At 42.7% G+C, this 27,966-nt stretch overlaps 1 protein-coding gene across 2 annotated transcripts; it reads left to right on the forward strand.

Annotated features, from left to right (window-relative positions):
- The first annotated feature begins 2,088 nt into the window (after nt 1–2,088).
- Nucleotides 2,089–26,161, forward strand: mtr (5-methyltetrahydrofolate-homocysteine methyltransferase). Of its 2 annotated transcripts, none has more exons than XM_086271287.1 (33): nt 2,089–2,514; nt 3,159–3,370; nt 3,482–3,571; nt 3,891–3,960; nt 4,052–4,144; nt 4,500–4,606; nt 4,799–4,858; nt 5,621–5,715; nt 5,825–5,925; nt 6,119–6,180; nt 7,544–7,611; nt 7,690–7,769; nt 8,118–8,230; nt 8,361–8,501; nt 9,099–9,284; nt 9,363–9,542; nt 9,909–10,025; nt 10,305–10,445; nt 10,512–10,601; nt 12,155–12,307; nt 13,969–14,076; nt 14,367–14,467; nt 17,366–17,433; nt 18,277–18,397; nt 19,759–19,840; nt 20,204–20,302; nt 20,507–20,582; nt 21,278–21,433; nt 22,122–22,321; nt 22,470–22,670; nt 23,216–23,408; nt 24,579–24,691; nt 24,968–26,161. In XM_086271287.1, the coding sequence occupies exons 1-33, from the start codon at nt 2,472–2,474 to the stop codon at nt 25,055–25,057; spliced, it is 3,810 nt and encodes a 1,269-aa protein (XP_086127413.1). In that variant the 5' UTR covers nt 2,089–2,471; the 3' UTR covers nt 25,058–26,161. The 2 variants fall into 2 exon arrangements, with proteins under 2 accessions (XP_086127413.1, XP_086127414.1); XM_086271288.1 differs by having other exon boundaries at nt 2,107–2,546; nt 24,968–26,160.
- The last annotated feature ends 1,805 nt before the right edge of the window (nt 26,162–27,966 follow it).

Below are 27,966 nucleotides of genomic sequence, written 5' to 3' on the forward strand. Positions count from 1 at the left end.
TTCCAAACACAATCACATTGTTTAAAGAATACCTGGAATATATTTAATTTTTGAAAAGTTTAAAAATCTAAGACAGGGGTTCTGCCTTTATTAGCCTTATTCATTGAAACATTTTTCTTAATGCGACATTTGTGTGTTTTCTCCAGATAAAATTGAGGATTAGTTTTGCCATGTTCAGATTTTGGGAATGTTCAAGTTCAATATAAATCTTTTGTAATTAAGGATGTGCCTAAAATAGTCATGTCCACCTGAAGCTACAACTCAAACCTCTGTTCAGCTGAGTTACTTTGGGGGTTGACATTTTCAAATGATCATCAACAACATTGGACAGTTTTCATCCTCTCCCGTCTCACTGTGACAGGGGTGTGGTCTCTGGCTCTGCTGCAGTAAAGCGGTAGTACGGTCAGCTCACGGGGCGGAGCCGGGAGGTCGGAAGGGACAGGTGAGAGGGATTGCAACTAATGAACGCTTTCCCACCTTTTAGTGCTTGGAGTTGGGAAGGAGCTGGAAAAGCTGGCTTCCCGGTTGAATACTAAGTGCTGGAACCAATAATTGAACGCTGTGTGGGTCCTGATCATTTCACAGTCACTAAACACTAAAATACAATATCATTGGTACTATTACTATAGTTACTTTTAAGGCTGCCGTGATTAAATTTAGGGGGGCTTTAGCACCCCCAACAGGGTCTAAACTCGCAATTTCTCTGAATTATCCAGTCTTTGCAGTTCTAAGTAATATGTAGGTTACTTAGGCGAGACTAACACTGTAAGTGACAGTAATATCCATCCATCTATCTTTTATGATTTAACAGAATAAAAACTTTTCTGACCAAGACACAGAAGCAATGATCCATTAAACATGTGAACACTCCAGAGACACACCTGTACCAAAACAACTGAAACATATAATCTGCACTTATTCACAAATATATACTTTACTGTAGAGGATGTTGTTTGACAAGCTGCAGAACTGTGACCTAGCTCTGAGTTCACAGTTAAACATACATGAATATAGCAACGGGGCCAGCAGGAGACCATATGAACTGGACACAAAGTTCACAAAGAAAAAATGCGCTCTCACTCACACACGCTGTGCATGCAAGCAGACACCTGTAGCACTCTGTGAGAAATGTACACGTCTGTAAAAGTGTAAAGACTGTCTGTCTTAGATTGCAGGGGCCAGCAGGAGATAAATAGGGGAGACATTTTATTTAGGTGCACTAAAAGTATATCAGAGTGCTCCTCAGTCACTCATTAACAAATTCTATGAATTAGTGTAACTCAGAATTCTCAAACTCCAGTCGTCGAGGGCTGAAACTTTTCCATGTGAGCCTGTTGCAACACACCTGAATACAATTAGTAAGTCATTAGCAAGAGTATAGAACTTGACTGCATGCTGACGTGGCAACCCCTAACCCTACCTACTCAAGTAAAATTAAGTAAATGTGAGTGTTTGGAAAAATGGCCTGTATTTATATAGCGCTTTTACTTAGTCCCTAAGGACCCCGAAGCACTTTACACTACATCCAGTCATCCACACACTGGTGATGGCAGCTACATTGTAGCCACAGCCACCCTGGGGCGCACTGACAGAGGCGAGGCTGCCGGACACTGGCGCCACCGGGCCCTCTGACCACCACCAGGCAACGGGTGAAGTGTCTCGCCCAAGGACACAACGACCGAGACTGTCGGAGCCGGGGCTCGAACAGGCTCGGCAAACTTCCGATTACAAGATGAAGTGCCAACTCTCGATCGCTGTACTTCTAATAGTACTTTTATTGCACCATGTTCATTCACTCATGAGCTGCTGTAACATGAATCAAATGGCTGAAGCGCAACCTCAGCGTGCAGTCAAGTTCTAGAGTCTTGCTAATGACTTACTAACTGTATTCAGGTGTGTTGCAACAGGGTCAGGTGGAAAAGTTTCAGGAGTTCGAGGCCCCTGCTGTGAGCCACGTCAGTAGTAATAGTGGGCGGGGCTAGAGCCCCGAGACCCGTTCATTGTGCCGACACGCGTGGCCGTGTTTCACCTAACTATGCCTATTTCTTCCTTTGAACACTTTGTATTTTGCAGCCCGGGACTTCGAGGCGGGCTGTGGGCGGCGCACCCAATAAGAAGTAGACGGGTTACTGCTGCTTTTTGCATTGGCTGAACAAAAGTCAGTTTCACGTTGCATTAGTTTTTATTGGGTGGGCAAGTCGCCAGATAGGGCAGACTGATCTCATATCTGTCCGTGGAATGAGTCAGCCTAGAACATTGTAACAGGGAAAGTTTTGTAACTCTTGGCTCTGAGCAGTGTCCAAACGCTACTTTTCCCCCTTTGAAACCTTTATTTTGAAATAAAGAGACCGGAAGTGCTGCGGCGACCCTCGAATCACCGAAGAAGCTTCGACAAAACAGGAGCGAGTCGACTGGATAAGTTCGAAAAAGATCATTGTGTTCCTCAGACGGACTGTGAGGCTGTTTACAACATGGCTCCCACTAACGTCTTTCAGCCGTTCTCCTCAGAAGCGGGTAAATATGCGGAGTGCTGGCCGCGGTAACAGGTATCTGTTTGCTAAACTTGGTGCTGCAGCTACTGTACAGGGACCCACTGCACGAAACACGTGTTCAGCAAGTTTCCATTCGTATCACACATGTGTGCGGTAGAGCGTGTACTTCTGCTGCTGTACAATCAGATGTGAAGCACGTGGCTCACATGTCCCCATAATGTACTTTATTATGTATAAAACCAAATGCAAATCATGTCAGTGCGTGTTTACATTAAAGGGGAAAAGTCCTGAATACTTGCAGAATGCCTCGTGCCTGTTTTTTTTTTTTTTTTTCCTTTTTATTTTATACAAAGAAAAGCGTTTCAATCACAAACTGATGTAAAACCAAATCATCAGACAGCTGGAAATAAAGCACAGACGCCCCAGACCCCACCCTAATCTGTCACCCAGTCTTTAAATAAAAAGTACACTTTGTATATATACCATGTAGTGGTACTGCATATGTAAAAAAAACAAAAAATATCCAAAGAATATTTAAGTTATGCTGAATAAAAATCCACCCGTCTCACATTTATCACCTGCAGGATCACTTTTTTCTCTTTCTTTCTCCTGTTATGTGTAATATGTAGTTTGTCATTCTATAACTGCATCCCACTTTCTGCTCAGGATGCAGCTGCCCACTGGAGTCAGAGCTGAGAGCAGTGCTGCAGCAAAGGATCATGGTCTTGGATGGTGGAATGGGAACTATGATCCAACAGCAAAAGCTTGAAGAAGAAGATTTCAGGGGGGAGGAGTTCAAAACACATACACTGCCGCTGAAAGGCAACAATGACATTCTCAGCATCACACAGCCGGACATCATTTACAAAATACACAAGGTTGGTTAATCCAGTCAACGAAATGGGAATCTTTGCACTTCGCCTGCACTGTGCAGGTGTGTAATTGTATTTATGTGCAAGCTTTGCTCTCCTCATCTTGGCTGCTTAAAGGAGTACCTGCTGGCTGGTGCTGATATCATAGAGACCAACACTTTCAGCAGCACGTCCATCGCCCAGGCAGACTACGGACTTGAACACATGGTACGATGTCCCTACTTGACCACAGCTTGGCTTGCATGGAACCATGTTAGAATTTATGAGTCATTTATCCTTTTATGGAAGGAAGTCGTTTTTGTGAATGTCAGGTTTCAGCTCAGTAAAATATTTGTCTTCAGTATTTTTTTTATTATATTGATTTATTTACTGTTCAGCTCAATTGTATGTGCTGTAACAAAGACATTTTAATTAATCTTAAGTATATTACTACACTGACCTTTTCCACTGAAACATGAGACATAATCATTTCAGTAATAAGTAATGACGGGTTGCTCTAAGGTGTAAACCTGTGTGTGTTGTGTAGGCTTATCGTCTCAACAAAGCATCAGCACAGCTGGCGAGGAGGGCAGCGGACGACGTCACTAAACAATGCGGTCAGCAGTACAGCCACACATTACTGTCACCAGTGTTTGTGCAATGCTGCAGTGTCAGAGAGTTCATCAGCACCTTTGTGTTTGTTATCAGGGGATAAACGCTACGTGGCTGGCGCAGTGGGTCCCACCAATAAGACCTTGTCTGTTTCACCATGTGTGGAGAGACCAGATTTCAGGAACATCAGTAAGACTGCTCACTGGTTATTCAGCCAACGTTGTGCTTTAGCTTTTAAACACTGTCGATGTAGACAGGTGAGATGGTTTGTCGCTGCATGTGTGAAGAGATGCGTGATTGGCTGATGAACTGCAGTTAATGTTGCAACTGTTTGCATAATATCGTGACTCTTAGGGTTAGGGACATATTAGCAGGATCGGGAAGAGGAATGTCAGGAATTCCAGCACCGGTGTTTTATGCTTCATTATATGTGTGATTTGTGAAGTAACTCTGGGCTGTACACTCAGATTGAATGATGTCATTGTGCAAATAAGCACCATACAGTATGTAACTGCAATGAATAAAGTGTGTGTGTTTTCTGCAGCGTTCGACGAGCTAGTAGAAGCCTATTCAGAGCAGGTACGAGGGTTATTAGACGGGGGAGTGGACATCCTTCTAGTGGAAACCATCTTTGACACTGCCAATGCAAAGGTACCCCTCATCCTGTTTACATAGTGGTAATGTTAAGGTTAAAGGATTAACACTGAGTAACCCACTGATGAACACTTCATTACAGATGAAGTACTAGTACTAGAATTTCAACTTATTCCACCAGTAGAGTGCACTTTTGAACTGTATGCAAGTCTTTTTTACACTCTTTCTACTTGATCATTGTATCTGCAGGCTGCCTTGTTTGCGATCGACCTGTTATTTGAAAAGAGCTACGAACGAAAGCCAGTCTTTGTAAGTCTGGTTCTTTATTCTTCTCCACGCTGCACGACTTTTAAACACTGTTTACCTCACTTAGAATGGATCGAGGAGTGGACAAACACACATCATAAGGCTTCATTTTCAGAGTATTCTAGTTTCAATCTCACATCCTAGAAACTTTGCTCATAGTTTCCTAAAAATGAGTGTTTCTCTAAATGTATTGCAGTTCACTACTAATTAATGGTGCGTCTTCTAAATAAGAATACTGAGGAAGTCCGGTGTTTTGCATCAGTTATTTAAAAATAAGCCAAAGTTTAATACACTGTAGACACATTTAACCAAAAAGTATCGTTATTATGTCCTACAATGTCCCCGGTGTGACGTTTCCACAGGCTGATGATTTGGGGTGTCATGTGACCTGCTGGTGTCCGTGGTGGTTGGTACACTGTGTGTCAGTGCAGCCGGGAGCTCGTAGGACACTTCATCCTGTTTGCTGACAGACTTTAACCTTTCCAGCACCTGCCCACGTGTCACCACAGGCAGCATTTACTGCACATGTGTCAAAAGAAAGGCTGATAGTCCCACGACTTTTCTTAAACACTTAAATATAAGAAGGATTATAACAAGACCTAATAAATGCAGCATAAAGAACTTTCTCTGTTCTGTATTTTTGTAAAATCCTTTAAAGCTTAACAAAGATGTTTTTAGAACTGGCTGAAAAGTATTGAAAGTGATTCTAAAGAAATCAGTTCAGCCTTAATAAGTTGCTATTAAATTCTTACCGTGCTCATACAGATCTCAGGGACCATTGTGGACCGCAGTGGACGGACTCTGTCTGGTCAGACCGGAGAAGCCTTTGTAGTGAGCGTATCGCATGCTGATCCGCTCTGGTGAGTTACTGTACATCAAACCAAACAGCTGCTCTTCTAAATGTAGAACAAACCAGTGATGTGATACAAATGGCTTCCCAGTAAGACCCTTCCTCCTTTCTTTGTGCAGTATTGGTCTGAACTGTGCTTTGGGGGCAAAAGAGATGAGACCATTCATTGAGGCCATAGGCAAAAGCACCACAGCTTTCATTATCTGTTATCCCAATGCAGGTAAGACACTGTGTAAACAGCAGAGGACACACAAACCACACATGCTGAAGCCATGATGATTCTGATGACACACCACAGCTTTGTATAGTAGGTTCATCGTGTATGTAGTCCAGGCAGTTCCTGCTGCAACATCTTTCAGAGCCTCCAGGAAGATGTGATGTCATCATATCTACATGTTATCTTTCTCTGTTAGGCCTTCCCAACACATTTGGAGGGTACGATGAAACTCCACAAGTAACAGCCTCCAATTTAAAGGTTTGATTTTTTTGTTTGTTTTTTCCTGAGTGACATTTAGGTGTAAAGCAGTACAGGAAGGGACAGAAAACCTAGACCCTGCAGTGAAGGGTCCACTTGTCCCCTTAGACTGAGTCAGAGCAATTAGCTTTACACCGTCTGAACAGAATGATGACGCAGAGCTGGAGGGTCCCGAGGTCCAACCCAGATGGGGTCCGTCTGTGTGGAGTTTGTTAAATATCATCTGTCTGTGCTCGCACAGGTTTCCTCTTGGAGCTCTGACTTCTCCCACCTTGGGAAAAAGATGCTTGGTTAACCTTCCCTACGTCAACCTAGGACACTCTCACAAGAGAAACTCCTGATTTCCTCCTGAATCTGATATCCTGATATCCCAGGTTGATCACCTGTAGCTGGCCTCATTGACAGCACTACATTTCTCAGCTTCCATGCAGGTGCTACTGTCAGCTTAAGCTGGAGGCCTGCCAGCTGCCATCCAGTGTGACTGAAAACAGTATTAAAAGACAAAAACCTGTCTGGGGTTGCTGAGGAGTTGTGCTGACTTTGTTTGGACTTCTGTGGAAAGTCTGTCGTAACCAGTGTTACGCCCCTAGCCTAGGCGTGTAGAGGAGAGAGAGACAAATCCCCGCCCTGGTTCCCAAGCCAAACATCCAGAACCAGTTGTGAGTAAAAGGAGGTGATTTTATTGAAGGTAATGAAGCACAGCTCCAGGGTGAACCCAGGCCAAAATAATAAACCAAACCAACTAAGTCCCACCAGAAAACTAGCTAAACCCTAAGAACGAAACAGAACAAACCAAGGACAACACTAACCCTCGCTGCCTAACCCGGCAAACAGGAGAAAACTGTTCCAAAGGAAAAGGTGGCTCACCCCTTCCGCTTCAGCCTAAGCACTAAGTTAATGCACCAGGAGCGGCTCTCACTGAGCACGCTCACACAAACGCACAGCAACAGTGTAGGCTGGAAAACCAGGGTCAGGACCGCGTCGGCTGTCAAGCTGCTCGCTCCACTCTCTCTCTCTCTCCTGCGGGAGCTGTCAGAGCGGCTTTTTGAACGCGGTCACGTGTTCCACGGTCCAATCAGCTGCTCACTACTCTTCATTAGGGGAGGGACCTGCAAAGAGTCTTAAGCACAGTAAAGAGACAGAACAAAACAGCGCACACAGTGTTGTTATGGCCACAGCCGTAACACCCAGACACCCGTTTTAACCCTGTGCTGTAACCTTCCACATAACCTGTAGCTACACATTGGGTCAGCGATCTACGAATGAATGAAGGTTAATGTGTTGGGTTAAAATGGGTTTCCGGTTAAGACGTAAGTTTCCTGCTGAAGCATAAATCAGTCATAAGACTGTGTCCTGTCTGCAGGAGTTTGCCATGGATGGACTTGTGAATATTGTGGGAGGCTGCTGTGGAACTACTCCATCACACATAAGGTCAGTATAACATTTTCATAATAAAACGTCTGCCTCAAATATAACACTCCAGTTTTCTGTTTCCCTCCTCCCATACAGAGCCATAGCTGAAGCAGTCAGACACTGTGTGCCGAGAGCTCCTGCTGCTGATATTTATCAAGACTACTTGCTGCTCTCTGGTAGTAAAACCTCTCGTTACACAGCTGCAGAACGACACACACGGTAGAAACGGTGTTTGCACGTCAGACTTTGAAACTCGTTGCACTCTGGGAGTTAAAATTCCAAACGGAGATTGTCAGTTGGTTTATAAATTCAGGAGTTCTGATCAAAGCTGTTCTGCTTTCATTTCCATCTCCTGGTTTCTTTAGCAGGAGACAAAGTTTCAAACTTTAAAAGAAATCCTAACATTGAGTATAAACATGCCGAACCTTTGACAGAACAGAAGCAGTTGTTGTAAGCTTGCTGTGCTAAAGGGCTGCTTGTTGATTTAACTTCATGCAGGACACAACATATTCTTTTGTTTGCAGGTTTAGAACCGTTCACCGTTGGCCCACACACCAACTTTGTAAACATCGGCGAGCGTTGCAATGTGGCTGGGTCACGCAAATTTGCTAAGCTGATCATGGCTGGAAACTATGAGGTAGTTTAATTTAATAATATTACCTGAATTTATTCGTGTTGTTTTTAACATTAATGCTGTTCACTTTCAGAAGTTTGATTGTGATTGTTAGGTTTTTAATTCTCAACTGGCTTTTCTGTGTAATGTGAAGGAGGCTCTGAGCATCGCTAAGGCCCAGGTGGAGATGGGAGCTCAGGTCCTGGATATAAACATGGATGAAGGGATGCTAGACGGACCAAAAGCCATGGCTCGATTCTGTAGCTTCATTGCTTCTGAGCCAGATATTGCTCGGGTAGGACATTCAAAGGCAAAACATTCATATGAGTACAGCATACATTACAGAAATAGAAGTACAGTCTGACCGGCGTAGTGTAAGCAGAGCCTCAGAGTGTGATGAGGTTATCAAACACTCCCCTGCCCCTGCATAGATGGTGAAACTGTCACCTGTTAAATATCAGCAAGCTTCAGCTTTCGCTCTGAGCACACTGACGAATGAGCTCAAGGTTTTCACCAAGCTGCTTTCAATCAGTGTCGTTCTGTTAGCTGAAACAACAATATGCTTCGGTCCTGTATTACACTTCATGCTTTTCCTACTCTGTGAGATAAGCTGAGTGATAATGAGATGTCTTTGTGTTCAGCAGTTTCCAAACATAAGAGTAAAGCTGTTCTGTAGTGCAGGTATGAAATACTGTTGACTGTATCGCTGACACTTTGCTGTTAGCAGCAGAGCATGGAGGCAGCGAGCAGCAAAGCTGCTACTGAATAGTGTAGTAAAGACGTGATTGTCTGTTGTCAGCGATACCTGATCTGATCAGTGCATCAGTGGACATGATGATGTACACACTGCAGGCTGTTTTTGTTTCCCTTCAGCTCTTCTTCCCTTCCTCAGGTTCCTCTCTGCATCGACTCCTCTAACTTCTCAGTGATTGAGGCTGGGCTGAAATGCTGCCAGGGGAAGTGCATCGTGAACAGCATCAGTCTGAAGGAGGGCGAGCAGGAGTTTCTGCTCCGAGCTGCCACTGTGAAGCGTTACGGAGCTGCTGTGGTGGTCATGGCTTTTGATGAGGAGGGGCAGGTTTGCACATGCCTTCGCTCATGTGGACACACAGACAGACACACATGAACTTGCTGATAAGCGTGCTGTCCTCTGCAGGCCACAGATACGGAGCGCAAAGTGGAGATTTGCACTCGTGCCTACAAGCTGTTGGTCAACAAAGTGGGATTCGACCCAAACAACATCATCTTTGACCCCAACATCCTGACCATTGGTACAGGCATGGAGGAACACAACGAGTATGCAATCAGCTTCATCGCGGCCACTAAACTTATTAAGGTAGAGACTCAACACAACTTCATCTCATCCCTCAAAGTTTGCATCTGTGCTTTAGCAGCCACATTACTTACAAACCTCATCCTTTATCTTCCTGTAGTTTGGTGTTTCTAACTAACTTATATAACTAGTAGATTTCAGGGCTAAAAAATGCCTTAAGGTCATTCAAGTATAAGGACAACAGCATTAATTCTCATTAAGTGATATTTACTGTACAGGCTAGAAACTGTGCTTAAACTATTCTAATCAGCTGTTTGAAGTTTTATTCAATAGTCCATCAGTTCTGTAGATCCACATTAATCACAACACAAACCTTTGATTCTGGTTGGTGTAACCGTGATGTGTTTTTGCATCGGCGTTGATGTTTAGGAAACATTGCCAAGAGCCAGGGTGAGCGGAGGTCTGTCCAACCTGTCCTTCTCTTTCCGAGGAATGGAGGTGATCAGAGAAGCTATGCACGGGGTGTTTCTGTACCGTGCTATCAAGGTAAACATGAAGATGAGCGGTTGTAGTGCGGGCCTTCATTTTTGTGTTTTGTTATTATTCGATGTAGTGAGCGTAAACAGAAAGAAAGAGTGAAACTGCATGTGAAGATTCAGAACGCTCTCACAAAGACTTGCAGTGTACTTGTTGGAACTCTGTAACAACAAATGATCTTTAGTTCAATGAAATTTGCCTCCAAATGTAACGAGCTACACATTTCTTATTAGAAATAAGAAGTTTGTCTGCGTTAGCTTTATGTTGCTATCCGCTGTGCCGCGACAGAACGGTATGGATATGGGAATAGTGAATGCAGGGAACCTGCCCGTTTATGACGACATCGACAAGGAACTGCTGACACTGTGTGAGAACCTCATCTGGAACAGAGATGGCGATGCTACGGAGAAGCTGCTGGCCTACGCACAGGTACACACACGCATGTCACGCAGCACCAAGCTGTTGTTGCTTTGCTTGACAGATGTTTGTTAACAGAACAACACCAAAGGAGGGAAGCAGATCATTCGGACAGACGAGTGGAGGGAAGGAAGTGTAGAGGAGCGGCTGGAGTACGCTCTGATAAAGGTAAGGTAATCGGATGTTTCTGTTATACAATAAAATACGCTTTTAGTTGTGAGAGAATTGTCAGAGCGGTCCAGTAGGTAGAGCTGTGTGCCTAGGATGAAAGAGAACAGCCCTTTTATTGTAATTGTACATGTACGACAAAATTATAGAGCTCCACACCAGCTGTGCAGGAATAAAATATAAATAGTAATAAATAACAAAAGATTGTATACAAAAAGTCACAGATTGGAAAACAAAGTGCTTGAGTTGTGGGACCTGTTGTTATCCCTGGAATTAGTAGCAGCGGCTTTCAAGGCTTGATCAACCTCCACTGCTCCAGAACAACTGTTGTCGTCCCTGAAAAAGACCAAGAAAGCCTCATTTCTGCTGTTCAATACTGAAGAAATGTAAACTTTAAAATGATGCCAGAGACTCTCAGCTGTGTCTGTAATCAAACCTCTGTAACTTTGCTCTGCTTCACTTCAGCAGCATCAGGTTATGTTCATATGCTGATTCATGGTTTTTTTAAGCTACTGCAGAATATTTTAAAGCAGTTATAAAAAACCAGGCCAGGAAAATCTGCTTCATGTTTTTCTGTTTTATCCTCAGTCACTTTGACACAAAGGCCTCTGCTGTGAAGCTCACACCTCTGATGAAGTCTCACAGTGTCAGCTTTCTTTTTATAGATAGAAAAATATGGATATGTACTGTTAAATGATGAGATGTATAATTTTTCTGACTGTCTGAGGCAAAATTTCCCTGATTCAAATCGAATCGATTGTAGAAATCCGTGGCGATACCCAGCCCTAATTCAAACACCTTGTGAAGAGTATGTAGAAGCATTGTCAGTCTCTGTCAGATCCTCGTGAGGTGAACGGTTAATTGTTTTTCAATAGTCGTGACAAGTTGCATAATTATGATCCAAAGAACTGACCTCACACCCATTTGTTCACCAGTAGTGCTGGTTTCAGTCGTTATCCAAATGTACCTTGGGGTTGGGGAAAGCAGCTGAGACTGAAGACGTCGTGATACGTTTGGTAACTTTTGGAACCTCCCATTAATTTAGAGATTAAGGGCACGCTGTGGGGTGTGCTGGAAATGTTTTGGGGGGGTTTTGGTGGTCGGGTGGGACACTGACACTTTATGAACTTGTGGAGTTGGATTAAGTTTCATTTACATCTAAGTTGTAAGAAATGATTGGGTTGATTTTTGGGTTTTATTTTGCCATGAAGTAAACAGCATTTATTTTTCAAAGAATCAAGTCGGAAGTGCGTTCTGAAACAAACCACCCTTTGCCGCCCACGCCCTTTTTTGGAGTATTTTTTGTTTTGGAACTTGAAAGGCCGTGGCAGATAGTTTTAGACGTATCTGTTCTAATGATCACATCCTAATTTACTTTACTCTAAGGAGGGAGAGTGAAAATGTCTGGATTTTATCTTTAATAGTTTGGGAAGTATTCATGTTCAAACATCGCCTCAAATTCCACATATGAAATTTATATATATTGACTTTGTTTTGAAAATGTTCCTAACACCAGATGTTATTAATGGTCCGTCTTGTATTGATGCTGTTAGGGAATAGAGAAGTATGTGGTGGAGGATGTTGAAGAGTGTCGGGCTCAGGTTCACCGCTACACTCGACCCCTTCGTATCATTGAGGGACCCCTGATGAACGGCATGAAGGCGGTGGGAGACTTGTTTGGAGCTGGAAAGATGTTCCTGCCACAGGTACGATGATGACTTTGAGTGCATGTGGTCTGGCAGCTGATTATGGTCAAATTTCATGGTGAACACCGTTTCTGTGGCACAGTGTGGGAACAACTTTAGCTTTGCTTTGTCTCAAATAAAATGACCAGTTTTAGTTTTAGTCAAATATCCTGACAGATCCCCAAGTTTATTTCAGTAAATCCGATAAAACTGTCTAAAGAAGTAATTATGGCTAATAAAGAAACTCAGTTCATCACCAAATCCCCTTTTCCTTTGAATGAGAATAGAATAGAATAGAATAGAATAGGCCTTTATTGTCATTGTGCATGTACAGTGACATTGTGGGTGCTCTACACGAACTGTGCAGGGATGAAATATGAATATTTTCTTTTAGTGTTTGTTAACAGTCCAAATGTCCCAGAGGAAGAAGCTGTTTGTGAGTCCTGACTGACCTGAGGTGCCATCCAGAGGGCAGCGGGTGGGTGGGCTTCTAGGGGTCACCTGTAATGACCCTGGTTTTCCTCAGACAGAAGGATCCGGGGATGGCTTACAAGGACTGCAGAGGGCAGCCAATGATTTTTTTGGACGGTGTTACTTACTTCCTGTTCCCAGTTGTGGCAGTAGGAGAGCACGCTCTCCACTGAGGGCTGCAAGAACTTCTGATCCAAGTTATTCTTCCTCAGGACACGGAGGAAATGCAGCAGTGGTGTTGTGGGTCTAGGTGAGGTCGACGGAGATGTAGGTGCCCAGAAACCTGAAGGTGGAGACAGATTCCACCCGTTCTCCATTTATGATGAGATGGCAGTGGAGCTGTCTGTGTCTCCTGAAGTCCATGACGAGTTCGTTTATTTGAAGGACGCTCAGTTTCAGGTTGTTTTTTCAGGTTGCTTTCTGAGCATCGGCGGGACAAATTCACTGCCTCTGTCCTGTACACTCTCATCTCCATCAGAGATTAGCCCACCCACAGTGGTGTCATCGGCATATTTGACAATAACGTTGGGTGGGTGGATTAGAGTACAGTCATTTTGCTTAGTAGGCCTGCTTGATATTATTGTGCATGGTCCAGTGTCCTGTTAGCATCGTGGGAGATGTAAGCAGTGGTAACGATGGCTGCAATGAAAGGGCCTGCACTGAAGGGCCATCGCCTCTAACTCCGGTGAGTCGATAATCCTCCTGTTACAGCAGCAGTCCTGGAGTACATAAGCACAGAGCCCACTTCCTGTACTGGAGTTTTTGTTGTGCTGTTGGTGTTGTAGGGGCCAGCTGCACTGAGGCACTGGGGATTTGTGGATGGAGACAGGATTCAGTTACGTAGACGACGCACTCCCAGACAGTTGCAGTAACTTATTAAACCAGAGATTAAAATTTAAACTAAAAATGAAACCAGAAGGTCTTCACTTCAATCAAATAGTTATTATTAAATAATTATTACATAAGCAGTTTAAGAAAATTACACTGATTATATTGACCTTGTGTGCGGCTTCCACACTTAACAGGATTGGGAACTTCGTTGTAGTGAATGCAGTTTACTTGTGTCTTCGAAAGACTTCAGTTTATCTCAGTGAACCTTTGTATGAACCTTTCCCCAGGAGGTTTTTATCCTTCACCACAACACATTAATCGTTTGACTGTTTCTTCCTATATGTGCAAAGATGTCTGAGTCAGCAGTCATGTGTCTGCAGGTCATCAAGTCGGCTCGTGTTATGAAAAAGGCGGTTAGTTATTTGATTCCTTTCATGGAGAAGGAGAGGCAGGAGCTCATGGCTGCATCTGGATCCTGTGATGAGACGGTCAGTGCATTTAGAGGAGACTTCAGAGCACTTCTTATTTTTGACTGTTTTCTTTTCCAAAAGCTTTGTGTGTGCAGAATCTGTACAGCACTTTCACAGCTTACATGAATATGAGTTCCACAATAATAAGATAAAGCAAGCAAATACTGGAATAACTGATAAATGATAATAATGCCTCAAAATGTAATGTTTCTACAAATGTTTTCATAAGCTGGAGGGAATAAGCCATGTCACTCAGAGTGGTCAGGTTTGCCGTGGGCCTCCCCTCATTGTTTTCTCTTTGTCTGCAGGATCCCTACCAAGGCACCATCGTTCTGGCTACAGTGAAGGGGGATGTCCACGATATTGGCAAAAACATTGTAGGCGTAGTGCTGGGTTGCAACAACTTCAGGTAACAGTAGTTTGCTGCTGAGCGTCTTGCCTTTCCCACTAAACACATTTACATTGTAATCTGTGTACTTGCAGCACTTAAGTGGCTGCAGCTGACTGAACTTGTACTTGCTTTAACCAGTCGATTGGATTTGAAATTATGCATCAAGACTATAATAAAGTGCCATTTTTCAGCCTTGGGGGGGATTAACATTAATATTCCACTAACTGGGTGATCCCTCTGTTTACAGACTGCAGTCCTCTGAGGCTACATGTTAAGCTCAGTGGTACTGTCAGCAGTGCACTCACTAGGTCAAGTGATGTAACGCACCTCACATTGCCTTTTGATCCTCCACAGGGACTAGTGTTGCATTGTGGGAGAGAAGTAGAAAGCATCCAAATTTCACTGCTCTTTAACATAGGGCTGCTCGATTATGGCAAAAATGATAATCACGATTATTTTCACTGAAATTGAGATCGCGATTATTTGACGATATTTATTTAACCCTTTAAGACCTACCATAGAACCAAGTCCGCCAGAGCTTATATTATATTTTTACATGTTGTAGTGCCATTTGTGGGAGCATTTCAAGTTGCTATACAACTGTTATAGCCCATATCTTAATAATATGTCTGCATTAAGTCCATAGTAACTACATTAATTGCAAAAAAGTGCAATAAACTACAAAAAAATTGAAAATCATTTTTGTTTTTTTTTTACATATATTTCTACTTGGAGAAATTTAAGGGTTTATCCCTCAAAACTTTAAATACAAAAAAGTTGCAAAAAATAGTTTACAACAACAGGAAGTTTATTTTGAGTGTCTTCATAGTTTTATTTTGGAGATGCAGCAATTTTTATATACTGCAGGAAAAACAAAAAACAATCCTATGATGCAAATTTGCAAAGAAAACAGCAGGTGCATCAAAATAAACTATTTCCAGCTGTGGAATTTGAGTTCTAAGCATCCCAGCAACTATTCAGAAAGGTCAAACATGACCAGTATAGGCTTTTAAGGCCTACAAGTAAAAAACTACATTTTCCGCAAAAATGACGTCACTTCCGGTTTCGGACAGGAAATGGCGGACATGAGATAGTTCGTGTTGATGTCTGTTTCACTGTGGGAAGTGTTACGAACAGCTGATCGGATCGGCAAAGCGTGTTTCTGGAATATTATGTTTTTGTTCCTGCAAGAGCTTTTTATGCAATTTTTGCAAAGCTGTATGTGGAAGGAAACCGTGACCGAGGACAAGCTGATGGCATCAGATGTAAGTACAACTCCTCTGGTTTCATATGCAAAACAAATTATTGCGCTAGCTTACGCGGTTCCGGTTCTACAGGGATTTAAAGGGTTAACAATAACAATGTATTGAATAATGACTTTAAAAAAATACTATAAAATAATGTGCAAATGTTTGCAATATAAAAAATAAATGAAAAATGTAAACATCTGTTTAGTGAACTTTGCAGTGTTGCTCTGTGGTGCAGCTACGACACCGTAGCAAAGTTTACACACTGTGTCTACTTGATCCACGTCTGACTGAACCCATAATGCTTCCAACCACTGAAGTTTTTTACCTCTTTTCAACCAGCGGCAGTCACTCTCCTCTCCAAATAACTTCTGCTGAGCTTTCCGAGCTTCCCTCGGGTCCTCTCAATTGTTGTGACACGTGTTCGAAATGCAGAGAGGTGCGCTCGATTTGCCACACGGAGCAGCGCGAGAGTAAAGCACGAGGGAGGGGCTAATAATCGGCTCAGTCATTTTTAATGATCGTTGAAAGCCCAGATCGTAATCGTGATTAAAATTCGATTAATTGAGCAGCGCTACTTTAACAGCTGTAGTTCAGTGCGTGTGTGCTGCTGCACTTAAATGCTGAGCGACATGAACAATCCTTCACTGTGAATCGCTAACTGAACAACTGAATATTTATTTTCATTTCATTTATTTTTGCACTCTTAAATAAGAATTTCTGCAGTTGTGTAATCATTTTTACATTCTCAGAGAATATTAGGAAAATAAAATAGTTCCCATAAAGACAAAATAAGACATGGACTGTGTATGCTGGAGTACCATGGTGGTGGGTTTCCACTGGTACTAATGACCATCTTTGTCTTAAATTCTAATTGATGACTGCTAGCCCGGGCCAACTGGTTAATCCATAACTACACACATCACGATAAACATCTCCACTAAGCTGTCCTGGGTTCTTTCATAGTTTCTTATCCTTCTTCCATCGTCAGTACTGCATTCAATTCAGTTTTATTTATATAGCGCCAAATCACAACATAAGTCGCCTCAAGGCGCTTCATAGATACAGAGAAAAACCCAACAATCATATGACCCCCTATGAGCAAGCACTTTGGCGACAGTGGGAAGGAAAAACTCCCTTTGAACAGGAAGAAACCTCCAGCAGAACCAGGCTCAGGGAGGGGCGGGGCCATCTGCTGTGATTGGTTGGGGTGAGAGAAGGAAGACAGGATAAAGACATGCTGTGGAAGAGAGACAGAGGTTAATAACAGATATGATTCAATGCAGAGAGGTCTGTTAATACATAGTGAGTGAGAAAGGTGACTGGAAAGGAAAAACTCAATGCATCATGGGAATCCCCGGCAGCCTACGTCTATTGCAGCATAACTAAGGGCGGATTCAGGGTCACCTGGTCCAGCCCTAACTATATGCTTTAGCAAAAAGGAAAGTTTGAAGCCTAATCTTGAAAGTAGAGATAGTGTCTGTCTCCTGAATCCAAACTGGAAGCTGGTTCCACAGAAGAGGGGCCTGAAAACTGAAGGCTCTGCCTCCCATTCTACTTTTAAATACTCTAGGAACAACAATGCATATGCATTATATTCACATGCTTCCTGTATGCAGCTGAAACAGACCAAACTGATTCTCCTGCTGCTTCTGCTGTTCTCGTGCAGAGTGATCGACCTGGGTGTAATGGTTCCATGTGATCAGATCCTCAGAGAGGCCGTTACACAGAAAGCAGGTAACTGACAGAAACGTTATGGAAAGTTTCATTTCACAGAGGTTTATTTAATAATGTTAAAATGTTCATCCAAGCGGCCTTCATTCATTACTGGACGTTGCTGGCATTTAAGCAGTAGCTGGATATCTTTAGCCTAGTTTTTGCCTTTTAGGCAGAATGAAAGTTACTCAGCCTGTGTGGTGGAGCTGCTCGTGGGTATACCATGATGTGTCAAGGAGAAGTTTACAGGATTTATTCTGACTTGTGTGATATATAACTGTTGTTCCCTAAATTTGGAAGCCAGTTGAGTGTTTCCATGGTAAGTATCAGTAAGAAATACAGAGTCTGAGAGTCCCGAAGCAATTTAATTGTTCTATAAGCATTAATATATAATGCTCCTGTCAGGTTATTGTCCTAACGATAGAGCAGTGACGAGTCTGTAATCTTGCATGATGATGGGATATTTTGTTGCTTTTGTGTACTAACTTATTAAAAAGCAGGACAACTTCTAATCATGATATGACCGTAAACAATAGCAGCCTTGGGTAGTGAAAGGTTAGAAAATAACTGGTTGATCCTGTTAATCATTAGTGTGTGAGCACAGCTGTGCATGGAGTCTTATTTAGACTTTTCTCTCTAGCAGGTTTTCACAGGTTTTCATTTTCTTTCTATGCATAGATGAAGAAAATAATATATACATTTAAAGAATTTCCTGAGTTGATTGCATCCTAAACACTTGTGCGTGTTGTCATTTTAGCCTGCATTTTTCAATAAGACCCTTTTAAGCAAAAGCTCAAAGTATTGTTGCAGGATTAAGACTTATTAGTTTGTAACAGCATTTGTGTACTTGCTTTGGTACCTCAGATGTCATTGGTCTGTCTGGTCTTATCACCCCTTCTCTGGATGAGATGATCTATGTGGCCAAAGAGATGGAGAGACTGGGAATGACCACACCACTGCTGATTGGAGGAGCCACCACATCAAAGTATTGCATACCTACAATCACAAAGCTCTAATTCTGAACTAGATACAATGTACTGAAAAGTTCAAGTCGAAGGTTACGTGTAGGAGATGCACTAATGGTCGCCCACATATTTTATCTCGGGGCGAATTTAGAGTCCCCAATGAAAACGGAAGGAAGAATTTGCAAAAGCCTTGCAGGCCTGACAGAAAGTATTCACAGGGCTTCAGTTGTTCCACATTTTGTCCTGTTACAGCCTGATTTTTTTTTACGTTTGTGTTCAATTTATTTTGATCATGTGAACAATATACAGACTTTCATTTAGGGGGAAAAAAAGAAAGAAAATTTGATTAAATGAATTTTTAACAATTCTGTGGACAATATCCCATAATGAGAATTATAGTTGTCAGCGTATGCCCACAAACAAAGCCATGAAGTCCAAGGAATTGTAAGGAATTGTCTATAGACCTCCAAGACAGAGTTGGGTCAAGATACAGAAGCATTTCTGCAGCATTGAAGAGTTCAGTGAGCTCAGTGGACGCCGTCATCTGTAAATGGGAGACGTTTGGAGCCATCGGGGCTCTTCTAAGAGCTGACCTGACCAATCTGAGCAATCGGGGTCACTCTGGAAAAATCCAGCATTACTTTGTGGAGAAGTTAAAGGTACAGCACATCAAAGAAACCACGAGAAAGTTCTCGGAACTGATGAAAGAACGGTTGAGCTCTTTGGCTTCGTGTCTGGAGGAAACCAGGCACTGCTCTTCACCTGGCCAGTAACATCCCTACAGCGAAGCATGGTGGTGGTAGCATTATGCTGTGGGGATGTTTTTTGGCAGCAGGAACTAGTCAGGGTCAAGAGGAAGATATCCTTCATGATAACCTGCTCCAGAGAGCTCTGGACCTGGGACTGGGGTGAAGGCTCCAACGGGACAATGACCCTCACACTCAGCCAAGGGGACGTAAAAAATGAATCTACTTTGGAAGAAATGACAAAATGTGGAACACGTGAAGCACGCTGCACAGAATCACTGTAGGCTTTGCAGTGAGTAATATACTGTAATTTCCTAAAGTAGCCCAGCTCCATTCTCAAGTATGTAGATAATTTAGTTCAAATGTAACTTCAGAGTTGTCACAACATTGGAAACTGTCCACAGTTGTTTTCTTTTGTTTTTCGATCCAGACAGAAAACGGCTTTTTTTGTTGTATCCACTGGGATCAACTCACTGATGCAGTTCATCTTCTAGCCACTCGAGGCTGACTCCAAAAGTGAGGCAGCCTCGAGAGGCTATAAGAGCATCAGGGCCTCCTTATTTGTTTGTATAGACAATCCTTCTGTAAGCAGAAGTGCAGCAGTCGAATAATAACCTGTACTTTGTGTTGGGTAGGGTACACACAGCAGTGAAGATTGCCCCTCGCTACAGCTGCCCTGTTATCCATGTTCTGGATGCTTCCAGGAGTGTGGTGGTGGTAAGAACATCTGCCTGCCTTGACTCCAACTTTTCCATGATCAAGAACGATGGATGGCAAAAAAACAACATTAAAATTGGGAACGTTTCTATACACATTTGACTTGAAATGACAGTACTAGCCTCAAATGAATCTAAATAAAATGATCCATGTTATAGCTAATACTGCTTTGAGGGGAGAAGTTCAACTTTTTGCACCAATCAAGCAAAATCTTCCAAATTGTCTAAAAATCCTGTGTGGTTCAGTTTTAAACCGTACAGGATGTAAATCAGTTTTTCCAGCACACAGGCTTTGTGTGGTTACACATTGTTTAAGGAGTACAAAATGTGGTGTTGACTTCACGTTTTCCCCGGGCTGTCTCAGTGTTCACAGCTGCTAGATGAAACGGCAAAGGAAGAGTACTTCGAGGAGCTGAAAGAGGAGTATGAGGAGATCAGACAAGAGCACTATGATTCCCTGAAGGTAAAAGCAGCCAGTAGAGAAAAAGAAACCAAACATGGAACATTTCCTGTGACCAAACGGTGGTTTCTCCACCCTTTACCATTGTACAGCGGAGCTGCTGTTAATGAAATCACATACTTGACTGTTCGTGGCACATGTGAATAAATATGTAGATGACACCGAGTTATACTTGTGACATAATCAACTGTCTCCCTGTGTGTTCAGGATCGCTGTTACCTGTCTCTGTCCCAGGCGAGAGAGAAGGCATTAAAGGTAGACTGGCACTCGCTGCCCCAGCCAGGCAAGTCAAGCAATGACCAGTAGTAGTTGTTACCTAATGTGTCATTTTAATTAGGTGCTAAAATATTTGCATTTGATGAAGTTTGAAATGTTGCATTTAGGGCTGCAGCTGTCGAATAATCTGTAAATAATTCCATCGATTAATCGAGTAATCGTTGAGAAATACTTTTGTCTTATTAGTGAGCTATAATAAATATATAAAAGGGAAAAATGCGGGTGTTTCAGAGTTTCTTCTGGACTGCACTGCAGATCACTGCAGATTGTGTAAAATAAAGAGCAGTGGATGGAGCAGCTACAGAGTTTGTTGATCAGGTGCTTCGATGAAGGACGGCTGCTAGTCTTTAATGATAATCACAGGAACAGCACTGCTGTTTAGGACACCTCGGTAACGGCTCCGCCTCTTTGCTCTTCGTGGCGTGTGAGCAGACTCTGACCTTTTACTCGTGCACTGCTCCTAAATACGTTTGTATTGCAGATTGTTTTTAGTAGCAGATGTGGGTGAAACGGTCACATTTACACTGTTTAAAACTTCTGTGCACTGCAGAGCCTCGAAGCAGAGACTTTGTGTTGAGAATTGTTTTTAAATGATCTAATTATTTGAATTACTCTATGAATGGTTGCAGCCCTCGTTGTCCTTGGTTTCAGGTGCTGAAACAAGCACATACAGAACTGTGAGCAGACTTCTCTGTGTTTCAGTTTGTCCTCAGTTCCTGGGCACTCGTGTGTTTGACTTGTACGATCTGAACAGCCTGCTGGACTTCATCGACTGGAAGCCGTTCTTTGATGTGTGGCAGCTGAGAGGAAAATACCCCAACAGGGGATACCCGAAGATCTTCAATGACAAGACCGTTGGTACAAGCTCAGTCAGGGTTATTTAGAAATATATAAATATATAAATATGTACTGCACCTGTACTGTAGGAAATGGTTAAAATTCAATTATAAATGGATACAAGTGGAGTGCAGGAGAGGGAAAAAGTCACATTTTACTGATTAATGAATCAGACCATACAAACTAAGCCATAAATAAGTCTTGAACCGCCCTGTTATTTGATTACATTTTGCTTCCCAGTGTTCTTAAGGCTTTCTGAAGGTCTTTCAGGGGTTTTCTTCGTACAGCCCCTTTCCACTCGTTTTGGGCCCAGTTCTTGTACCTGATTTGTAACTTGGCCGCTGTGCTACCAGCAGCCTCTTGCAAAAACACACGGCAAAGATAACACAGCTTGACAGGCAGGAAATAGTGTTCTTACAGCAACAGGGCCATTTCCAAAGAGCTATTAACTAAAAACTTGTCTGGGCGTGTGCGGCGCTTCCTCAAAAATGTGAGGAAACTGGACAAGTGGAAAGAAAAACGTCGACAGCAAATGAGCAGTATCAGAAAATGATGTCCTTGAGAAATCCAGTGAAAACCTGTCACAGAAGCCTCATCACAAACGGTCTCATGTCTTGAAAACTAGAATAAAAGTATGAAGCTTCAAGAAGAGCAAACAGTGGAAGAATTCAGGGAAAGCCACTGAACTCGTGATCTTTGGCTACTGCAGGTTCAGAAGCTCGCAAACTCTTTGATGATGCCCAGCAGCTGATCCACCAGATGATTGATGACTGCAGACTAAAGGGGCGGGGCCTGGTGGGATTCTGGCGCGCCCAGAGTAACGGCGACGACATCAGGGTGTACAAAGATGACGCTGCAGTGGACGGGGACACAGAACCCATCGCCACGTTCCACGGCTTACGGCAGCAGGTGAGGGATTGTGATTTATCCTGCTGCGACAGACACCTTTAACATCTTGTCCTGTATAATCGAAGTATTGTAATATGTTCATTTTTAAACACATAACGTCTCCTTTCTGTCAGCGCTCTTTCAACAGTGTTGTGTGTTTGTGCTGCAGGTGGAGAAGGATGGCTCCTCCTCCGAGCCGTACCTGTGTGTGTCTGACTTTGTGGCCCCTGTAGACAGCGGTGTGGCAGACTACATTGGATTGTTTGCTGTGGGTGTGTTTGGAGCTGAAGAACTGAGTCAGCAGTTTCAAGCTCAGGGAGACGACTATAATAGCATCATGGTGAAAGCTCTGGCCGATCGACTAGCTGAGGTACTGTTTCCTGTAAAACATTAAAAACTTCCTTCCTCCTTGGTAATTATACCACAGTACAAGCGCCAATGTTGGCACGGTAACTCTAGGGTTACTTGCAAGTAACAGCTGGTTACCATTTAAAAATCCTTTCTTCTTTTTGTTTCAAATTCATGGCTTGCAATTTTAAGTCATAGCCATTAGCTGCAGGGGGTGCAGGCGTTTCATGTTAGAGGTGCTTGGTTTCAGCTCTCAGCCATTGCATTGACTACTAGCGCTCATCTACATTATACTGCTCTGATCTCAGCTGGGATTGCTAAAGTCTGATGAACAATGGAGTATGAGAGTCTACAGTTTCGTTTAGGGAAGGGAACTTCTGTATATGCTTTTCCAGCTGACACCCTACTTTTTAATCTGTGCTTGCGGGCATATAGTCCTTTGATGTCTCCAGTATCCAGAGGCAGCTGGATACAATATGGGAACAGTGTGTCCAGGTTATAAACACCCATTTAGAGGCATTGTTTCCATTCACTTGTTTCTTCTTTGTCCATCTGTCCACCATGAAGGCATTTGCTGAAGAGCTCCATGCTCGTGTGCGTAAGGAGCTGTGGGGCTACAGCACAGATGAGGCTCTGCATACCTTGGATCTCCACAGAGTTCGGTACAAAGGAATCAGACCGGCAGCTGGCTACCCCAGCCAGCCCGACCACACAGAGAAGACTATGATGTGGAGCCTGGCTAATATCCAGGAGAAGACTGGTGAGAACACCAAAACCACATCATATCTGACTCCCTGAAACGGATCCATTGTTGCTTAAGTACAAACGTTATGCTGAACAGATGAGTGGGTTGGATTAGCTTAGACAGACGTCTTTAACTTCCATAAGTATTTTTGACGACAAAGTATTGCAGTAAATAATCAGAATTACTGGTTTGTGAAGTGAAATTCTGCAGCAGCTGCGTGATGCTGTGATGTCAGCATGAACCGGAACCTTTGAGGAGTGTGGAACAGTCTGGATGAACCTCAGATATTCATTTTGTACAAATTTCAAATGAAATCTTCCAGTTTTCTGCCTGTGTGCAAATGTTCATAGCCTATGAAAATAATCAGATATGCATAAATATCTTTCTGTATTCACATTTGTATCATAATAATAATAATAATAATGGATACTTTATTGATCCCCATGGGGAAATTACTTGTTTTTTCTCTGCATTTGACCCATTCACTCAGTGAAGCAGTGGGCAGCCCACTAAGCAGGCGCCCGGGGAGCAGTGTGTAGGGACGGTACCTTGCTCAGGGGTACCTCAGGGTAGCCGTTAAGTGGATTCGAACCGCCGACCTTCCGATCATGGGGCGACCACTTTACCTACTGAGCTATCCCTGCCCCTCATGAACATTTGATCAAATCACATTACTGCATATAATCCACAATCAGGGGTTTAGTTTCACAGCCTCCAAACTCCAGCTGCAGTTTTTATAACTAAACCAGGACATGGATTCAGGTGACTCTCTACACCTATTTATCACGATGACAGTATGTTGATATTGTGCATTCATGTGCTTCAAATCACCTTTTAGAGGAAAAGTCACACTCATGCAAAAAGCATACAGGTGAGAGTGCTTTTATATACCTGTGTGCTTGAGATCGGGTGTTGCATCTGCACAGGGTGCCAAACAGAACAGAGCACGGGTAGGCTGAGCAGGTAATGATCTCCTCAGATGTAGTGCACGCAACGGCTTAAAAACCACCCCGTAAATGTCAGTTGAGAGGCTAACCACGCTAGGTGTAGTTTTTTATGCAACACACTGATCTGCTGTCTGTCTCATGGACATTTTATTTACTATATTTTTTCCATGTGTGCGTAGGGTTGTGTGGGTGTTTGTTTTCTTTTTGTGTTTACTTGTGCATTTGTGTGTGACTGTAGGCATTGGTCTGACAGAGTCCCTGGCCATGACACCTGCCGCCTCTGTGTCGGGACTTTACTTCTCCAACCCTCAGGCTTCATACTTTGCTGTTGGAAAGATCACCAAGGAGCAGGTATCCATTGATAATGTGCCTCACTGTACATCAGTGTTGAACATGTGTCAACTATAGTTTCATTTAACAGACTGTTTTTAATCTAATATCTGCAGGTCATGATTTCTTAAGGTCTTAAACCTGAAAAAGAGAGATGTCCATGTCCTGGTCTCTCTATGCGCTCCATTTCTGCCTGAATCTTTCTGCTCATACACCGGCCAAACTTAGTTGATATGCTGCGGGTCTCTTCCCAAACAAGAGCTAAACTTGTGGCCTCTGTGCACATCTCATCTGTAGGTGGAGGACTATGCCAGCAGGAAAGAGATGAATGTGGAGGAGGTGGAGAGATGGCTCGCTCCCATCCTGGGTTATGACAATGAAGTGTAAGCTGCAACAGAGGATCCAGTTTACAGTCCAACCATTCCACTTTGGCTCCCATGAGTTGTTGCTGTAACTGCTGTCACTCCCTCTCACTGACATCCCTGTACAAAGACACAGGGCCTCAGACTTTTCTATTACGATAAACACTACAAGAAAACATTTCATGCCAGTTGTTGACAGTTCATCCGTCTGTCGGGTACTGGACAGATGCACATAGTGGTATTTTCTTTAAAAAAAATTGAAAAAGCAAAGTGCTTAATTAAAACTGCTGTTGCTGCTCTTGCTGCACATTCAATGGCCGATTTCCAAATGTGCAATTAAAGGTTAATACTTGTTGGAGAAGACCATTTACACATGCCCTCAAACAAAGATCACTGAGAAGAAGTGAAGCACAGAAGAGATCAAATCAAACCAATGATACTCACGAGGGCTCGTTAATACCAACTGATTTTACTTTAGCTTTTTATTTGTAAAGAGAAGATTTGTAGACAAACACAGAATGTGTTCAACTTTTAATTTCACGTTGGTCATTTTATTTCTAAAACTTTAGCAGCATCTTATATGGAAACTGAAATGTGCTGGCATAATAGATAACACACTCGTAATGACAGCATGTTGTTCAAGTTTAAAAACAACATATACATAAAACATTTCAAACAACTGTTCTTCGTCTGCACATTTAGGGAAAGAAGACGGATTATGTCAGGTTATAATGCTGTTTCTGCCAAATAATTTTGGTGCTAGTTGCTTTAGTCAGACTATTGTAATATTTCAGCACAAGGGTTGTGATCACTACTGTTTACATTGTGATTTCTGTGTAGTTGGTTTTCTAAACATTTTATCAAAGTAAATGTAGTTTATGGATCAGTTCAGCAGTGTCATTATGATGGCAGCCAGTGTTGATCTTAAACCGCTCGGGGTGCAGCCATGTTCAGATGTCAAATCAGGAGATTCGACAGTTGAAAGATTTGCTGGTTAAGTGCTCTTTACAAATCTTAATGCTGCAGTGTCTGTTCAACGTTTTATGGAACTTTGATACCTTCTCAGTCCCCTTTATTTTTACATAGAAGACTGTGGATTTCTGATAATTAAAAATAAACCAGTCTTAAGCTTAAAGTTGGCTCTGTCTTTTTTCTGAGTTTAACTTTCAGATTCACCTTTTTGTAGAAGCAAAAAGTCCATCTGTGAAAACAGAAGCTGTCTTTGACATGGACGATGCCCATAACACAAACCTGAAAGTTGGGATAAGAAGAGAGGTCTGATGATTGGTCGGGACCAGAATGACTTCATGCTGAGGACTACTACAGATGGCATCTTTAGCTGGTCCTTGTCAGGGGCTGTAGGAATACTACAGATGCAGTATTCTCTTTGAGGGTGTTGAGGGAGGAAATGCAGAGAAGAACAAAAGGAGTTACACTGAGTCTTTGTCTAGAGAAGGCATATGATAGGCTGCCAAGAGGGGAACTGAGAAAGTCGGGAGGTGTGGAGAAGTATTTGAGGATGATACAGGGGATGTACAAGGACAGTGAGATGTGTGGTGCAGGTCAATGTGAAGAATACATCAGGGATCAGCTCGGAGCTTCTTTCTGGTTGCAATAGTGATGACAGATGAGCTTAGGCAGCAGTGTCCAAGAGCCTGGAGGGAAAGGAATGAAAGCGTGTGTGTGTGTGTGTGTGTGTGTGTGGGGGGGGGGGGTAGAAATGCAGAGTTGAGGCAGTGAGCGTAGATCAGTCTTACGTACCTGGGCTTAAGCATCCAAACCAAGAGAAGAAGAAAGGGCAGGTAGGTTGAAGTGGGTGGAGATGAGTGTCAGGCATGAAATGGAAGGTTTACAAGATGATACTGAGACCTGCTGTGATTGGTGGTTTGGAAACGGTGGACCTGGAAGTGGCAGAATTGAAGATGCTAAAATTTTCACTGTGACAAAGACGGTCAGGAAAGAAGGAAAAGCTAATATTTCTATTCAGACTCTTTCGTTTGTCCTGTTTGTGGTTTCTTTTCCTCTGTTCTCTGCTCTGCTACGGGTCTCTTCCCATTAAATGGTAGTTCTTCCTCCCCACTCTTCCCATTGTTTTAATCTGATTTTATGGGTTCCTTCTTTTTATAGTGTCTTTCCTGGACAGTTTCCCCCTATATCACCCTCAAGATGACAGTTGTTGTGAACTGTCCCCGTTTACATACAACTGATTGGAATTGTACTGAACTGAATGAGATCAAATGCCTCCCATGATTCCAGAGTAGAATTGTTGTTCCCAAGCTGCAGCCTCGGACGTTTCTTGACAGTAAGGCAAGGCAAGTTTATTTGTATAGCACAATTCAACAACAAGGTGATTCAAAGTGCTTTACAGAGACATTAGAAACAAAAACAAATAAAAAGCACGATTTAAAATTGATTAAAACAAGCAAACAAACAAACTAATTAACAAACAAACAAAACGGTTTATAAAATCAAAACAGATAAAATCAGTACAGTTAACAGAGACGGGGTCTCTTCTGTGGCTCCTCACTGAGTCCTCAACACCTTGTTCCTTTGACTTTCACAGGTCCACACAGCATGCAGAGTGGTGCATGTGGCACAATAATAATAATTTCATTTAAAATGTGGACAGTGTAAGATGGAAGCAGATCATCTGCTGAGGCAACTCCATAGATGATGTGGGCTCCAGTGTTTTTAGAGCTTAAACCGTACAAAGAAAGCTAAGCTTCACTTTAAACACTAATTTCACTGTAAAGCAAATATTTTCGCCCAGTAACAATCATTTGGAGCACACCTGAACACGCTTGTCTAACTGAAGACCAACTGAACTTTTTAATTGCATGAACTGATTTATTTATAGATGACAAATGATAATGATGTTCACTTATGTCTACTTTAGTACACAGGAAACAGTGTACAGCAAAATGTACAAATCGA

Source organism: Aulonocara sp. 'chitande type north' Nkhata Bay, linkage group LG18, assembly GCF_057382095.1.
Source record: "Aulonocara sp. 'chitande type north' Nkhata Bay isolate Kocher_YH1m ecotype deep benthic linkage group LG18, A_spYH_male_GT1.1, whole genome shotgun sequence".
In the NCBI taxonomy this organism is placed as follows: domain Eukaryota; kingdom Metazoa; phylum Chordata; class Actinopteri; order Cichliformes; family Cichlidae; genus Aulonocara; species Aulonocara sp. 'chitande type north' Nkhata Bay.

Bases quoted from the DNA above. Each gene is read 5' to 3' on its own strand.
- mtr (XM_086271287.1), top strand. From the start codon at position 2,472: ATGGCTCCCACTAACGTCTTTCAGCCGTTCTCCTCAGAAGCGG. The intron at 20,303-20,506 runs GTAAAAGCAGCC...CTGTGTGTTCAG, and splicing joins AGCACTATGATTCCCTGAAG to GATCGCTGTTACCTGTCTCT. The intron at 20,583-21,277 runs GCAAGTCAAGCA...TCTGTGTTTCAG, and splicing joins GCACTCGCTGCCCCAGCCAG to TTTGTCCTCAGTTCCTGGGC.